The sequence below is a fragment of the Monodelphis domestica genome, chromosome 5 (assembly GCF_027887165.1).
Source record: "Monodelphis domestica isolate mMonDom1 chromosome 5, mMonDom1.pri, whole genome shotgun sequence".
Lineage (NCBI taxonomy): Eukaryota > Metazoa > Chordata > Mammalia > Didelphimorphia > Didelphidae > Monodelphis > Monodelphis domestica.
The window spans coordinates 42,344,155-42,362,369 of NC_077231.1; the positions used below are offsets into that span (position 1 = coordinate 42,344,155).

General features: G+C 36.5%; 1 protein-coding gene across 16 annotated transcripts in view; it reads right to left on the reverse strand.

Moving 5' to 3' along the window:
- Nucleotides 1–18,215, reverse strand: part of GRIP1 (glutamate receptor interacting protein 1) — an 808,853-nt gene that overhangs the window by 141,653 nt on the left and 648,985 nt on the right. For all 16 annotated transcript variants that reach the window (XM_056798430.1, XM_056798415.1, XM_056798416.1 and 13 more), the window contains one exon: nt 1,141–1,288. In XM_056798430.1, the coding sequence (XP_056654408.1) occupies nt 1,141–1,288 (148 nt within the window). The remainder of the gene's footprint in view (nt 1–1,140; nt 1,289–18,215) is intronic.

An 18,215-nucleotide genomic window follows, 5' to 3' on the forward strand; every position in this document is an offset into this window, starting at 1 on the left:
CCTGGATCAATGGCTTTAAGGTAGGGTAAGACCACAGTGGAGCTGTAGACTGACCACTACAGGGGTTTGCTGCTCACAACCCTGCTGTGAGAATTGGGATATAGAGAATAAAGGACCAGAAACATACATGAGAGCCTGGTTCCTAAAGCATATTTCAAAATAAATTAAAAAAAAGTTCCAAGCTTTCGTAGCCCACCTTTCAGGACAAAAAAGTGCTTTTAATCATCCCTTCCATCTATAAATATAATTTCATTTGGATGTGCAAGATCACTCCAAATGGAGGAAATGAAGACTTTCTTATCAGGAACTGTAAAGTGATTTTGTAGGTGGGAAACCAGTCTTTCTCCCCATCAACCTCAGCAACATTCTAAAATATTAATTAGAAGAAAACAAAAAAAGCTAAGGGAAAAGAGTTTCATTTTTATTGTGTTGTAGGAATGAGAAATGCACCTTAAAGGGACACTTCAAGGTTGTAAAACCCTAAGATTAACATACCATGACAGCCATTTCGCATTGCAAAGCTTTACTTTAAGGATTCCAGCCAGGTAGTCAATTTTTTTTTTTCATTTAAGGGAAATAATAAGATTTCATGGCTATAGGGTTTAACTCCTTTGGATATTTCACTGCATGCTACATCACAAACAAAGAAATGCTTTGCTTTTCTATGGCAATAATAGAAGGTTTATGTGGCAATGCATGGTAGAAGAGCTTGTTTCGTTTGTTTTTTTTTTAAAGGCTTTTTTTTTCCCCTAGAGATTTGAAATTCTGAGTTCAAATCTGGTCTCAGATACTTCCTAGCTGTGTGACCCTAGGCAAGTCACTTAACTCCCATTGTCTAGCCCTTATTGCTCTGCTCTTCTGCCTTGGAACCAATACATAATATTGATTCTAAAACAGAAGGAAAGGCTTTATTTAAAAAACTGTGCCAAGTGGTCAAACCAAACATCTGTGGAGAATCCTTTAACTGAGACTTACATCATGGGGCAACAGGTAGGGTAGGTGAATTTTGAGGCCCAACCACAGTGACTTGTCTCTCTAAATGAAACTTGTAGAAAATGGAAAGGAAACTTCAAAAATAAAATTTAGGTTTTTTTTAAAGTCATACATCTTGGAAGATGAGGTATCTCCGTGGGCGCTCACCTGTCGGCAATACTTGCAGATTTGATTTTGTCGATGATGATGACTTGCTTGTTACAGCACATCGAAGTACTCAATGCAACACCAAGGCTGGAACCGGGGGTTTTGGCAACTTCAACAAGCAGTGGCCCAGAGGCTGTTGCCACCGAATCTGTTGGAAATTTAATGTAAAAATGAAAAAGAGGCTAGCACTGATCATAATTCAATCATACAAAACTATGACAGGCACAGAATATATCAAAGGAGTGAGCAATAATGTCCTTGTGTCATGCCCTTCGTGATAGATACCTCTTTGAGAACATATTCTCATGCTTTTCTGATTCCCTTGAGTGTATTGGGTCATGGACTGCTGGAATCCCCTCACATACAGGTAGACCCAGTGTTTACAAATTCCCAATATCATTCTACTTTTGTACTCCTCTAATTTCCTTGGATTTTATGTCTAGCCAAAGCTTGCCTCCATGTACCTTATATATATATATATATATATATATATATATATATATATATATATATATATATGGCTCAGCGTTCTAGATTTTAGAACCCCCAAATCTAATATCTCTTCATCATGTGCATCCTTCAAACAGTCAGATATTATGATCCCTTTCTCCATTTATCTGATGGTAGAAAAGGCATAAGAGCATATTAATATTATTTGTAGATGCAACAACAGAAAAATTTGTTCAACCATCTCTTCATTATAATAGCAACATCCAATTCAATCCCATAAACACGTATTAAGTGAGATATGATGCTAAGGTCCAGTGATACAAAGATAAAGGACAAAACCAGCCCTTTCTTGGAAAGAACTTACCTACTACCATCAAGAAATAACATGTAAGCAGATAAATAAATATACATCAGCTCATTTGAGGATGGAAAGAACACTAACAATTAAAGAGATTGGGAAAGGCTTTCCATAAGTAACTAGGTGGCACAGTGGACAGCGCACTAGACCTGGAATCAGGAAGACCAGAATTCAAATCTGGTCTCAGACACTTAATAGTTACATGACCCTGGGAAAATCAATTAGACTCTTTCTGACTCAGTTTCCACACCTGTAAGATAGTATGAATATAGCACCTACTAACCAGGGTTATTTTGAGGTTAAGATGAAACCATTTATATGAAATGTTTTTTAAACATTAAAGCACTGTTTATAATGCTAGCTACAATTATTACAAGTCATAATGATTACTTTTATATTATATATAATTTCTTATTAACAATTGTTATCAATAATAATCATCATTCTAGCCATCATCACAGGAGGTGGTACACAAACTGATCCTTGAAGAAAATTAGATTCTAAGAGCTGGAGGCAGAGAGGGGATGAACTTGCCAAAGGTATTTGCCATTATCGGCGGATGAACATCGCAGATTCTAGAGGATTTCCCAAAGTAAGTGCAGTCTTCCAGTTAGTACTTATTTGCACATGACACTGTGCTGATTACACTAAGCCCCAGAACACTGTAGAACTTATAAGATTCCCAACTACACAAAAGACTTCAGCTTAACAATCCATAAAGGAAAAATCCAAGTAATTGACCATGCCTATTGTCCAGACTATAATGTACAATTTAATGGATAGCCCACAGAACTGGTTCATCAATACTTATATCTTTGAATGAAACAGCAGAATAGCAATAGACTCTGTTTAGACAGAAGAAGGTCAATTAGATTGCATTTGGGAAATTATACAACACTTTCAATGACTTCAAACTTTTCCCTGAAACCAAGACCCATATTTTCAAACTTGATATATTTTATGAGAGCAAATCATAGAATACCAGAATCTCCAAAGAACTGAAACCATAGCTCCTCAAGAGGGCAAGGAAGGTCTACATGGTGGACACAAACTACATAATATTAAAAATTATCCCTTCCACACAGAAGGTGGCATAGAAAGTTATCATCCAAGATATAACTAGAAAAGGAGATTGAATTAGTAATGTGGAAGGGAAGAGAGATAACAAGTGGATAGCCTGTGTGATGCACTGGGGGTGCCCAAAGAATGTTAAAAGATCTAGAGAAATGTCCTAGGTATATAGGAGTTATGGGGGGGGGGTGAATTACACAGGATGAAAAGGCATTGTTAGGTGTTCTTCACTGTTTGATGGACCAAACTCCATCAATGAAAATACACAGTTGAAGAAGCATTATGTCTTACATGTTTAGCAGAAACAGTATCAGAAGATGTACAAGTCTTTCACTAAAGGAGGAATTATGAAGGGAAGTTAGGTGGCAAAGTGGATAGAATGCCAGGTCTGGAGTAAGGAAGATTCAATTTCCTTCCCTTCCCTCCCTCCCTCTTTCCCTTCTTTCCTTCTTTCTTTCCTTCTTTCTTTCTTTCTTTCTTTCTTTCTTTCTTTCTTTCTTTCTTTCTTTCTTTCTTTCTTTCTTTCTTTCTTTCTTTCTTTCTTTCTTTCTTTCTTTCTTTCTTTCTTTCTTTCTTTCTTTCTTTCTTTCCTTCCTTCCTTCCTTCCTTCTTTCCTTCCTTCCTTCCTTCCTTCCTTCCTTCCTTCTTTCCTTCCTTCCTTCCTTCCTTCCTTCCTTCCTTCCTTCCTTCCGTTTTATCTTTATTTTATTTTAATAACAAATTTCCACATATATTTTCCAAAGTTATATGATTCGTATTGTCTCCTTCCCTTCTTCCCTCCTCCCTCTCAGAGTTGACAAGCAATTCAATCTGGGTTATACATGTATTATCACTCAAAATATATTTCCATATTATTCATTTTTGTAAATGAATAATTTTATAAAACCAACACCCCAAATCATGTACCCCTATAAATAAATGATAAATCATATGTTTTCATCTGCATTTCTACTCCAATAGTTCTTTCTCTGGAGGTAGATAGCATTCTTAGTCCTAAGTCCTTCAGAATTGTCTTGGGTCATTGCATTGCTGTTAGTAGCAAAGTCTATCACAATCAATCATTTTACAATATTGCTGTTACTAGGTATAACGTTTCCTGGTTCTACTTATTTCACTCTGCCTCAGTCCATGAAGCTCTTCCAGTTCTTTCTGAAATTCTCCAGTTCATTATTCCTTACAGCACAATTCTATCACCACCATATATCATAATTTGTTCCGCCATTTCCAAATTGAGGGACCATCTTCCTGAGTTCAAATCTGGCCTTGGATACTTGATAGCTGTATGATTTCTGAGCAAGTCATTTAACTCTGTTTGCTTCAGTTTCTTCATCTCCAAAATAAGCTGAAGTAAATGATGAACCACTTCATTATCCTTTCCAAGAAAACCCCAGATAGGGTTGTGAAGAGCTGGATACAATTAAAATGACTGAACAACAATCATTGTTTGGGTGGTAAGATGAAAAAATAGTTTTTCAGTAGCTTAACATTTTCAAGATTTATTTTAGAACTGGAAAGGCCTTGAATGCATCCAGATATTATGTAGGCTATATTTACTGGCTAACATTTTCTTGGAACTGGAAACTTCTTTTTTAAAATTAAATTTATTAAATTAATTAATTTATAATATTTTCCCATGTTTACATGATTCATGTTCTTTCCTTCCCCTCCTCCCACCCCCTCCTGTAATCAATTAGCAATTCCAGGTTTGTTTGTTTTTTCATTGATTAAGACCTATTTCCATATTATTGACATTTGCACTAGGGTGATCATTTAGAGTCTACATCCCCAATCATGTCCCCATCAACCCATGTGATCAAGCAGTTGTTTTTCTTCTGTGTTTCTGCTCCCACAGTTCTTTCTCTGAATATGGATCGTGCTCTTTCTCATGAGTCCCTCAAAATTGTCCTGGGTCATTGAATTGCTGCTAATAGAGAAGTCCATTACAATCGATTGTACCACAGTGTATCATATCAGTCCCTGTGTACAATGTTCTCCTGGTTCTGCTCCTTTCACTCTGCAACAATTCCTGGAGGTTGTTCCAGTTCACGTGGAATTCCTCCACTTCATTATTCCTTTTAGCACAATAGTATTCCATCACCAACAGATACCACAATTTGTTCAGCCATTCCCCAACTGAAGGGCATCCCCTCATTTTCCAATTTTTTTGCCACCACAAAGAGCGCAGCTGTGAATATTCTTGTACAAGTCTTTTTCCTTATTATCTCTTTGGGGTACAAACCCAGCAGTCTATGGCTGGATCAAAGGGCAGACAGTCCTTTAAAGCCTTCTGGGCACAGGAATTGCAAACTTCTACAAGAATTTTCCCACCAAGTTCTTGCATAGGCTTTTGTTCTGGCATCCCTGTTATGGCACCAAGACTTTTTGGTAGACCTTGATGTGCAAGGGGAAGTCATGGCAGCAGCATTTGTGCAAAAAAGACCTATACTCAGAAATTGTGCAGCTGCTTGGTCCCTATTCTCCATGCCAAATCATACTCATGGAAACAAACTACAAAACATAGAATAAGGAATTACTTTAAATCAAGGCCAACAACCGACATCATTTAGAAAATGCTTGACAGCCAGTGATAGTCTTCACCAGTCATAACATTCATTAGGCTAACTTACTCAGATGCTTTTTCCTAACAACAAGGAAAAGTCAATTGTATATTCCAAATGCATGTAAGTCACAAAAGTCCTTATGAAAAGTGGCGTTAGCAATGCTCTAGGGGCAGCTCAATGGATGGAACACTAGACCTTGAGATAAGAGGTTCTGGGTCTAAATATGACCTCAGAAACTTCCTAGCTGTGTGACCCTGAGCAAGTCACTTAATCCCAAATGGCTAGCCCTTACTGCTCTTCTGCTTTGGAACTAATATTTAGTATTGAGTCTAAGGCAGAAGGTACAGGTATAAAAAAATGACCCAGCATTCTTCTAAGATATCTAGCAAGATATATAGGAAAGTCCAAGTGATATGGATGGAGTGTACATTAAAGATGGCAGGATAAACGAAATAGACAAACCAGCTGGAGAAGAACAAACAGAAGAAAGAAAAACCCACAAGAAATCAAGTTCACAGTCCTTGACAGAGTATTAATTCATCATGTTGAAGTAAAGCATGGGTGTGAAAAATGAATCATACAGATATAAATTATTCATGGTTAAAGAGGTTTCAGTCATTAAGATATTTACATCAACAGTGAAGCACTTATACACTGCAGTGATTTATGGGCTACTATAATTATGTAAGATACACTGATGACTGCATGGAAAACACTCTAGATTTTTTTCATTTTGTTAATCAATTTTCCTTCTGAACAGTGCATTTCAATCAGAGTACAAGGCTTGATTAAACCCCACCCAAAGCAGCCCAATGATTTTTTTGCAAGTTAATACTAACGAGGTCTGGCTAACACATCCTTTAGATAAATAGTATGAAGAGTGGAGTGCTTGTCAGATTAATTATTAGCAAAAAAAGTCTTATTATTCTCAACTTTACCACTCAAATAGCAATACTAAACCATTTCATCAACTTTCCCATAGACTAAATAACAATATAATTTCAATGACTTAGAAGGAATCTGTTTCCTGTCTAAGGATATTTCTGGAGAAGTGGCCAAGCGTACGAAATAACCAGCACTGTATGAATATGAATTATTCATATAAAACTACTATAGTCTTTTTACAATGTTTAATCAAGGTCAGAGGCGACTGTGGGTCCTTGAGGGCTATGCCAGTGGCATGTGAGCCTTAGATCGACTTCCAAACTGAATTGGTTTTGAGTCAAGAACTCAGAGACTTTATCATCAGAGAGGAAACCAGGGTAAAGTTCAGTCAGGCAATCAATCAGCAAACATTTATTAAGTACTTCCTATTTTCTAGGAACTATGCAAAGTGCTATGGTAGAAAAAAGAGTTATATATATATTATTTTTCAAACAAAATTTAAATAACTAGATATGTACAACATACAGAGTAGATAGAAGTTCAAGAGAACCCCATTACTAGTTTGGCTACAAAAGGACCCTTTTTCAGCCAATGGGGCTCTTGGAGATAATCTGCTAAGTCAAAAATTAGATGCACTTTGCCTCAGTAGTAGGATTAGTTCCCCATAGATAAAACAGAGAGATTCTTTAAATATTGGCATTGCATGGTTACAAAGTTATCCATACACATGTGTATATATATATATATGTATGTGTGTGTATGTATATATTAGCCCCTGTGTATGTGTGTACATAGATAGGTATATATTAGACAGAGAGAAAGAGAAATATACAGATTAAGTAGGTAAATAGATGGATAGACAGATCGAAAGACAGATGCATAGATAGATAAATAGATGGATAAACAAACAGACAGAAAGAAAAGAAGGAAGGAAGGAAGGAAGGAAGGAAGGAAGGAAGGAAGGAAGGAAGGAAGGAAGGAAGGAAGGAAGGAAGGAAGGAAGGAAGGAAGGAAGGAAGGAAGGAAGGAAGGAAGGAAGGAAGGAAGGAAGGAAAGAAGGAAAGAAGGAAAGAAGGAAGGAAGGAAGGAAGGAAGGAAAGAAGGAAAGAAGGGAAGAAGGAAAGAAGGAAGGAAGGAAGGAAGGAAGGAAGGAAGGAAGGAAGGAAGGAAGGAAGGAAGGAAGGAAGGAAGGAAGGAAGGGGATAGACGGATGGATGTGTGGATGGATGAATAGATGGATAGAGATAAATAGAAAGAATAGGTAGATAAGTAGATACATAGATGAATATGCTAGATTATGTCTAACTGAAATATATAACTAGGACACACAATAAAGAAGGACAACAGTTGGACCCAAAATTGAACAGGAGGAAGGTGAGGACTGGATGACTTTGGAGAAATTGCAAAGCTCTTTTCCTGACTTCAAATTTCCCATAAAATCAAAGGTCCTTTGATTCAATATTAATTATTTAAAAAAATTTTTATGTGGCAGTGAGGTCTAGAATACTACTAACTTCAAAAGGCAAAAGATGTGTACCATAAAGAAGGCAAAGGGAAGGTACAACATGAACATAAGTATGCTGCAGCAAGCATATAACCAAAAAGGAAGGGATAGAAGTAAAGAGTATTAGCAAGGAATTGCATGTCAGGAAAAGAAGAGATGCTGGTCACGTGATAAGAGCAAGGGATGAGAGATGGAGAGTCAAAGAGAGGAGATCCTCCACTGGAACCCATTTATAGTGGTGAAAGTGGGAAAGGTCTCCAGTAGGAGGAACTTCTGAAAGCACATGGACAAGAACCAGATAGGATGGACAAGATCACAGATTCATTGAAGTACTAGGGATGGAGAAAGGAAAGAGACATGGGATGGGGGGCTTCTAGATTAGGAAGCTTCCAGGGAATGCTAATAATTATTGTCTTAAGAGAGTTGCTTAGTTTTCGAGAATGTTTCTAATTACTGGGGTTCCCAAATCCTAAATCTTCTAGACTCTAAAATTTCTTAAGCCAACTTTTGATCAATAACTACATTGGGTTTAGGCAGTTCAATGATAATAATGGAGTTAATACATGTTTAAATAAAAGGGAATCAGAGATGCTGGCAGTGCTAGGTGGCTCAGTGACAGGAGGTCCTGGGTTCAAATCTTTCCTCAGGCACTTGCTAGCTATGTGACCTGGGGAAAATCACTTAATTCCATTTGTCCAGCTCTTAGCACTCTTTTACTTTGAATAAATACACAGTATTGATTCTAAGACTGGAAAATAAGTCTTTGTTTTTTTTTTTTTAAAGAATAGATCATGGGCTTTTGTAAGTGGTTTCTGAGGCTAATTAGAGGAATGAAGAAATATGGTCTGGGAAAAGAATACTTTCCTTGTTGGTCAAAGGTTGTTATTCTGAGAGGCAGAAAGTGTTTTGGGGTTGGGGAGAGGAATTTCAAATCTCTTATAAAAGATAAAGGTCCAAGACATCCCTGCCTCAGGAACAACCTTTTATGCAGTTCATAAACATCATGCCTACAGTCAGGAAGACTCATCTCTCTGAGTTCAAATCCAACCTCAGACGCTAACTAGCTGTGTGAACCTGGGCAAATTACTCCTGCTTGCTTCCACTTCCTCATCTGAAAAAAGAGCTAGAGAAGGAAACAGCAAACCATCCTAGACTCTGACAAGAAAATCCCAAAGGAGGTCAAGAAGAGTCGGACACAATTGAAAAATGACTGAATGATAACAAATCTTCAGGTCCTCGGTACTTTAAAAAAAAGTGAGTCTAAATCAATATGGCATTTGGATGGATTTATTCACATGACTGATGACAGTGATTATAAAAACTGGAAAAGTCCTATCCTTCAAGAATGTGATATGTCAAAGGCATAAGTAGGGTATACGTACACGCCAGTCTTCAAGCCATCAGTTCTCTATCATCCACCTCCAGAAGGTCCAATGACTCTTACTCCAAAAATAGTGGCTGTCAGTTCCTTTCCTAAACTGGGTAAATGATCCATTGAAAGCCCTGTCAGTTTATGGTGAGACAGAGAAGTTGTAGGTGCCAGAATATGGGCTTTGCCTTGCTGTGACAACCTCCCCCTCAGGATTCTTATGAGGAATATGGGAACTCCCAGGCAAGAAAACTCCCACCACTAGTGCCAACTGGCACCTTCTCTGCAATTTATAGGCTTAGGGCATTGCTTTGAACTCTAGAGATGCTAAGAAGTTGAGATTCATCTAGGGTAACTATCAGAGACAGGGAAGAAATGGTCAGTCAGGAAGGATTAATGGCTCAGTTGTTTTAGTTGTATCTGACTCATGACCCATTATGGGGGTTTCCTGGCAGAGATACCCGAGCGGTTTGTCATTTCCTTCTCCAGCTCATTTTACAGATGAAGAAACTGAAGCCAACAGGGTGAAGTGACTTTCCCAGAATTATACAACTGGTAAGTATCTGAGGCTGGATTTGAACTCAGACCTTCCTGATTCCAGAGTTCTGGCATTCACTAGGAAGAAGAAGTTTCTACTTAAAACCATCTACTAGAATTAACTACATTATCACTTCTAGGACATGTTTTATGTTAGCAGAAAAATCTCAGTTCCCAAGGATTCATTAGAAAAATTGGATCAGGAAGGGAATGGAGTGGGTAGGAGAGCAACACCAAGTAAATAGCAATTTCAGGAAGGTGGATTTTTGTTTTATTAACCCTCAATTTAGATATCTCATTTAGATAGAGATTGAAGGCCATTTTTGCACTTTAGTTTCTTTCAAGGGATGTGAATGTAAAAAAACAAAACAACAAACACCAAATGGCCAGGAATCAGGTGTATCTTATCATTTGGGTGGCTAAATGATTCAGTGGATAGAATACTAGATCTGAAGTCAGGAAGACCTAAGTTCAAATCTAGCCTCAGATACTTACTAGCTTTGTGATCCCAGTCAAGTCATTTAAACTCTATTTTCTCTCATCTCTTAGAGAAGGAAATGGAAACCACTCTAGTGTTTCTTTGCCAAGAAAATCCCATGGACTCTATGGTTCACTGAGTCATAAAGAGTGAGACTCAACTGAGTCTCCATATTTAGGTTGGTCTTTGAAAAACAGACTTTCTCCTGAGCCTAAAAGTCTTTCCAGAATGGTAGAGCATTCTAGAGCTTATTGTCCGATAACAGAGATCCAAGAACCCAGGGTCATTTATATATTACAGTCATTCTCTTCTGTGTTGTAATTATGGTAGAGAAAAAGGAAAAGTTCAGAGAGTAGTAGAATTCCATTATTTTTAGCAGTTTAATTTGACTCTTGGCACTCCAAAGGTGAAATCCACCTTTAAGTGGACAGATGGGATGAATCATATTAATCTTGACATTCTTGCTGTAAACAAAGCCAGATGAAAGAATGAAGTTGCCACTAAATAGTAGAATGGAACATAAGTAAGGAAGGAGTTTGCTGAATAAATTTTATAATATGCCCCAAAGGAAGAAGAAATATTATGTAGCGGAACAGTTGGTTATTGCATATTGCGGAATTCATTATAAGTATTCACAAAAAGGAAACCATTAAAATAGATTTACCAGGCTAAGTTGCTAGGATAGTTAGGTGGCTCAAAGGACAGAGCACTGACCCAGAGTTCGAATGTGACCTCATAAACTTATTAGTTGTGTGATTCTGCACAAGTTACTTAACCCTCTATTTGCCTCAATTTAGTCAAATGTAAAATGGGGCAAATAATAGTATCTACTTTGCAGGTTTACTATGAGGATCAAACAAGGTAATATTTTTTTAAAAGCCTTCAGCACAGGACCTGGCACATAATAGATGCCATAAAAGTGCTTATTCCTTTCTCCTTCCCACTAAGTGTGAAGAGAAAGAAATTTTATAAAGAACTTGGTAAGGCCATCCAAAGTAACTGATTATACATATACGGTAATACTTGGTGATTTCAATGAAAAGGTAAAGGAGGACAGAAAGAAAAATATGACTTAAGAAGAAGTAATGAGACAGGTCAAAGTCTTGCATTTTATATAGAAAATTCAAGTCCTTCTGTCATAAGACATTTTCTCTTAGAAAATTATTAGTACTGGATTCAAATCTAGCCTCAGAATCTTCCTAATTGTGCAGCCCTAGGCAAGTCACTTAATCCTGATTGCCTAGCCCATATCACACTTCTAGCATACTAACCAAAAGGTGTGGATTAAAAAAAAATTAGTAGGTGCTGAATATAGTGAATACCCAATTATACTGTAAAAATGAAATGGATTATACTTTAATAGACAGGAGAAGACTTGCTATAGATGGTTCAGTTCTTATAGCTGAGCTAAACATTCTTAGACTACTTAGAGATAAGATCAGAATTAGGGGAAAGGAAGAATAAAAACAAGGAAAAAAGATTGTGTTGTACAATTGAAATAACTTCTGAACTATTTGAATTAATAAATATTCATCAACAATAGGAAATGGACAACAGAAATAATATTGACACTAATAACTTCTATTGAAATTTGGTCAATGTAGATTAAATATCACAGAGACCAAAAGAATCCTCAAAATACCTTATTCTTTAAGAACAACTGACTTTTTTTGATAGAAAAAGATGACTACCAAAGACAAGAATCATCAGAAAATGAACTCATTTGTATAATATTAAGATGATGGTAGGTTTTGGACAGTTTTACCTGAAAAAACACAATGATACAATGGTGGGTATAATCAGTTTAAAGAAAAACAGGCAAAACATCTTGCTGAGCAAAATCAACCCCAAGACATTTAAGGACAAAAAAATAGAATACAAAACATTTTTAAAATTGTTAACAAACTTGTCTTCATCAGATACATATTTGGATCCTAACTCAGCAGTCTCCAGTGTTATCATGAAGGTAGAAATGATATTAAAGATAACTAAGACAAGAAAAAGCAACTGGGATTGAATCAAGTGTTCAAAGAACAAAACTATGCTGGAAGTAAGAGAACCCTCGTAGTGTAGAAAGATTAATTAACAAGGTATTTGAAAGAGGGAAGATGCTAAAGCCATGGAAAAAATAGATCTGATTGTTATCTCTCCCTTAAAAAAAAGGTAATTGAAAGAACTCCATTAATTATCATCCTACATGCTTCCAAAAGGAATTTTTATGAGAATCATTCTTACATGAATTTAGAGTATCCTTGATTATTAAGGAACAAACAGGCTTTTACAAGTGATATTCAAAAATGGTCCACATCTTTACCATTTCACAACTGATATAAGACTTAGAGAATATAAAATTTCATTATGGTCTTTATTTATTTTATAGAATTTGTTACTTTTTAGTCTATGAAAGGTGGTAAGTTCTCTGATGTATGATAGCCACCAGATCATGTCTTGCTGGGCATTAAGATGGTACTCTATTTTCCCAGTCTCCAGTGATGTATGGTCTGGATTCCATCATTTCTCGAATAACTTACATTGATCACTAAGTCTAGGCTCCTTAAGGAGAATGCTTCTGTAATATCTAGTGGCAAAGACATGGTCTTTAATTGCTACCATAAACTTTTCTGTTTGCATAAACAAATCTACAGTTCCACCACTGGATGTTGGTCTTTGTTGACAGACTGTTGGCTCGCCATGTGAATATCACTGATGGAGGGCTTTTTGATTCTATATTTGGATCTTAGTCATTCCATATGCTATCCCCAGAGGTAAACCACTTTTTGTAATTTTAGACAAATGAACTGCAAGGATCTGCTAGCCTTTTCTATTGCTCAATGAAGTAACATCTGTTTGTTCCAACAGTGTTTCTATAGTTTTTTGTTTTAATGTGTTAGATTGTGAGCTTGAAGAATAATTATTTTCTCTCTTTTTTGGTGAGAAGGTATTAATTTTCCTACAGCTCCTTTACTCATGCCAGGATATTTTCCACATTAGATTTCTGAAAGCATACATTAACAATGGTATCGTATAGGATTTATTGTCTTAAACATGTTCTCATTTCAGTTTTGATTAGGGATGCCAGGAATTCTCTTGATACATTCAGTCACAGCTCTTTCTTCTTGATATTTTTATGGTTGGTATTTCTTTATTAGAGAATGAGATATTTTAATTTATCAACTTTATCAATTGTTTTGATGGGACCTCTGGATTTTAGAAAAGAAGACACAAATCTCTGTATTTCCTTGGTGTACATTAAGAATGTTATGCTGGGGCAGGTAGGTGGCTCAGAGGATGGAGAGCCAAGTCTGGAAACAGGAAGTCGTGGGTTCAAATCTGATCTCAGACACTTCCTAGCTGTGTAACCCTGGACAAGTCACTTAATCCCCATGGCTTAGCCTTTATCACTCCTCTGCCTTGGAATCAATACTTAGTATTGATTCTAAGATAGATAGTAAGTGTTTAAAAAAAAGAATGTTATCCTTATGGAGCCTGAATGACATTTTGATATGACTATGGAAAGATTCTATGAGATTATTATTTCATCCTTATCTTTTTTCAATGAGGTTTAGATAGAATGATTCTAGGATAAGTCACCAGCTTGATATTATTCTTTTACTATTATGGTCCGTTGCATAAGAATATAAAATAATGTTTTATCATTAGAATGTCTTATTATTATTGCACTATTAATTATGTGACCAACTTTTGATTATAATAACAAAAGATCATTTATTAGGTTATTTATGTTCAGTAATAATATACTAGGAGTTTTTGTTATTGTCATTTTAATAGCCCTTACTTTCTGTCCTAGTCAATTCTCAGACAGAAGAATGGAAAGGGCTAGGCAGTCTGGGTTAAGAGAATTGTCCACAGTCATTGGGCTAGGAAATGTCTGAGGCAAGATTTGAACTCAGATCCTCCTGACTCTAAGCCTGGGACTCTATCTACTATGGTACCTAGTTTGTCCCTGTATTAGGACTTTTGAAAATAAGCATGGAATCCATTTTGTTGCTCCATCAATATTCACTGTTGTGTGATATTCTTTGGCACCTTCTTCCTAAGGCAAAGGAGAGTTTGAAAAATGTATTTATTCACGTTGAAGCCCGAGTGGCTCACTAGCTTCAAGGAATTCTAAAGGGAGTCTCTGGGTACAAATGAGGGACTCAAAGAAGAAAGTTAAAAGAGGCAGGAGGATTCCAGGAACACGATATCCTTACTCCCTTAACCTGAGTAGGTTTACCATAATTTGAATCAATAAAAATGCCTAAATGATTAAACACTGGTAGGTAATTAATTCAATGTTTCACTTTCCTCCCTCTTTCTCAGAACTCTTAAGCTCCTAATGTTAAATATTTAATGTACTGGGATTTAAAAAGAATCAATAACATACTTAGCCCTCAACAGACAATCTAAGTTTCCCAATTCAAGTAAATCTCAAAATGTTGAGATTCTCAATTAAAACAATAGAAATTTTAAAATTCTTCTCCAGAGGGCTTTCCTTTTTAACAAAAACATTAAATCTCAAATAGGTACTTTGCAAAGGCACAAGTTCGAAACACAACTTATCTTTAGGTTTTTGTCCCATCATCAGCCTTCCTTCTATCTGCCAGCACATTAGAGTAAATATATTGTATTCCTTCATTCCTAATTCTACTCTCAAAGCCTTCATCTGCATTTAACTCTTTTTCAATCTTGGCAGGTAAGTCTTAATTTTCCATGGGTGGATTATCAGCTTTGTAGCTAATCCTAAATAAAACTTGCATTGAAGTTGTCATTACTACTGTCACCTACACTGGTTACCAAGCTCCTTGGCTGATATGGTATTTGCTTTTCTAGAAAAGGATGACTTTTAAACCAATATATTAAAGTTGTCTTCAGTCCTCTTTCCAAGTGAGAGCACATACTCATCCACTCCCATAGTTTAAACTGCCAACTCTTTTTGAGTAACTTTCCCATCATTATTTCTAGCCTTGACCTCTCCTTCTGACTATTTTATGTGTACTTCAATAACTGATCTAAAGAGGTTTTAACATCTTTCCTCACAAAACAACTCTTCCTAGTTTACCAATCTAGTCACCTTTGTTCAAAATCTCTGCCATAAAAAATTGGGAAATGAGGGGATGCCCTTCAATTGGGGAATGGTTAAGCAAATTGTGGTATCTGTGTGTGCTAAAAGGAATAATAAAGTGGAAGAATTCCATGGGAACCACCTCCAGGACTTAATGCTGAGTGAAGAAGAACATTATACACAGAGACTGATACACTGTGGTACTATCAAATGTAATGAACTTCTCCATTAGTGGCAATGCAGTGATCCTGAACAACCTGGAGGGATCTATGAGAAAGAACACTATCCACATTCAGAGGAAAAACTGTGGGAGTAAAAACACAGAAGAAAAACAACTGCTTGATCACATGGGTTGAGGGGATATGGTTGGGGATGGAGACTCTAAATGAACATGCTAGTGCAAACACCAACAACATGGAAATGGGTTCTGATCAAGGACACATGTAATACCCAGGGGAATTGAGTGAGGGCTATGGCAAGGGTGGGGCTAGGGGAGCGAGGAATAGAAAATGATTTTGGTAACCAAGGAATAATGTTTGAAATTGACCAAATAAAATTAAAATTAAAAAAAAAACCTCTGCCATATCTTTGATGATTCCCCTTGTCATCTCCAATATCCAATCAGTTAACAAGTCCTGTTGGTTCTACCTTTATGATTTCCCCCAGATCTGTCTAGCTTTTTTATTGAAGCATAGTGCAGGTCCTCATGACGTGAATTACTGGTGCATTATACACTGATCCACCTAGCTAGCCCCTTCCTTTTCCCCCTTTCTCTCCTTCCTGTTTTACATTTCTCTCTCCCTCTCTCCTTCCTTTTTTCCTTTCTTCTTTGTCTCCTTTCTTACTTCATTTCCAATGCTTTCAGGATGATCCAGTTTGGCTACTTTCCCCATCATGTTCTCCTTTGGTTCATCTTCTCTCATAAATTCTCTCCACTGTTGTTTTCTGAGTCAGTACTATGCCTAATCTTTCATCATGCTCTTTTGTAATGTTTTGCTAATGAGCATGTATCACACATTTATATTGCCCTTTCTTCTGCTGTATCTAATAAACTGTTTGCTAGTCTAAGTAGTTTGTAGGTTCTTTTTGATTGTTTTACATCAATTAACATTTAAAGAAATCGTAATAGAGATTAGTTTCTTAATTTCTGTTCAGAGTAAGCAACTCGTTTAAATAGGGCAGGTTGGAGAGATTGTAAATGCATGCAACATCTTCTTTCTCATCTTCCATTTCTTTAAATTTTGTTATTGATTTTTGACTTTTGATCTAACAACTCAATGATCTACACCCAGAAAGCTTATTCCAAAATCACCTCTACAACTGAACCTGTGTTATTGTTGTTTAGCTGTTTTTCAGTCTTGTCTGACTCTTCCTGATTCCATTTGGGATTTTCTTGGCAAATGGGAGCTATTTGCCATTTTCTTCTCCAGTTAATTTTACAAATGAAGAAACTGAGGCAGTTATGTGACTTGTCCAGGATCGTAAAGATGAGTCTTCTTTACTCCAGGCTAGCCACTTATAGATTGAGAGAATGGTGATTTGATTATTTTTTGATGATCAGTGCTCACCACATCTCTCTTCTTTGGAAGAGTATTAATGATATGAAAACCGTGGGGCTTACTGAGTAACCATATCAAAGAGTGATTCCAAAATGCTCCCTGCTGGAAAAGCTTAGCTTTTAAACACCAATATTTCCTGGTGATCCCTGCAAATCACCCATTGCAATCTCAAAAAATCATAATTGCCTACGATCTAATGGGGAAGTTAAAGCTACATGACAGAGCTTTAGTAGAAGGCTGCATCAGACTTCCCACAAGACTTGTGGTTTCAAAGTGGTGCAAATGACATCAATCAGGATGCATTTGACTGGAATAGCAGGTGGGCTGGTCATTCAGTTAGAGTAAGATGATATGGACAGTCTGAATGCTGTGCTGGTATCCGCAAAATATTGAATGGCCCAGAGAAAGGCCATTTGGTTGGATGGATCTTTCATGAAGGACTGGGGAAAGATGAGGAGAGGAATTACATGAAGTGACTAAAGAGGACAAGATCCAGATGAGTTTTTTGCCATACCAATAGAGAATGTACTTGAACTGATGGAAGGAAGGAAGAAAAGAAGTGTTTATTGCCTAATATGTGCCAGGCACTATGCTAAGCACTTTACAAATGTTTCTCATTTAACTTCTCCAACAGCCCTGGAAGGTGAGGCTATTACTATTTTCATTTTACAGATGAGGAAACTGAGGGAGACAGAGGTCAAGTGACTTGCCCAGGGTCACAAAGCTGGTGAATGAGGGTCATTATGAACTCAGGGCTTCTTGACTCTAGCCTCAGTACTCTGTCCTTGTAGCACTTAGCTGTCCCTGAAGAATTTGTATATCCATTTGAGTATTAATACAACAGTGGTATATGAATTCTTTGGAACAAAGTAAAATGATAAATTGATTAAAATAAATTTTAAAAATTTCTACATTAATTTTTGATAGGCAAAATGTCCTCTTTTTACTATAATCACTTTTTATATAACTTGTCATTGACATGTCTTTATTTTTCATCATATAACCACATTTTCATTACTTTAAATATTATACATAGTTTTGATGAAGTTAGTTCATAAACAGAAGTCTAGTTTTAAAGCCTATAGGTTTTCTTTTTGGGGAATCATTTAATTTATTGTTTTTTTTCTTTTCAATTATCTTATTAAGTCTTTGGTTTCTACATCACATTTGTTTTTAAATACATCCCTTACAATTCTCTTAGCCAGCAAATCTCTTGTAACTAAGGTTTAAAACTTATT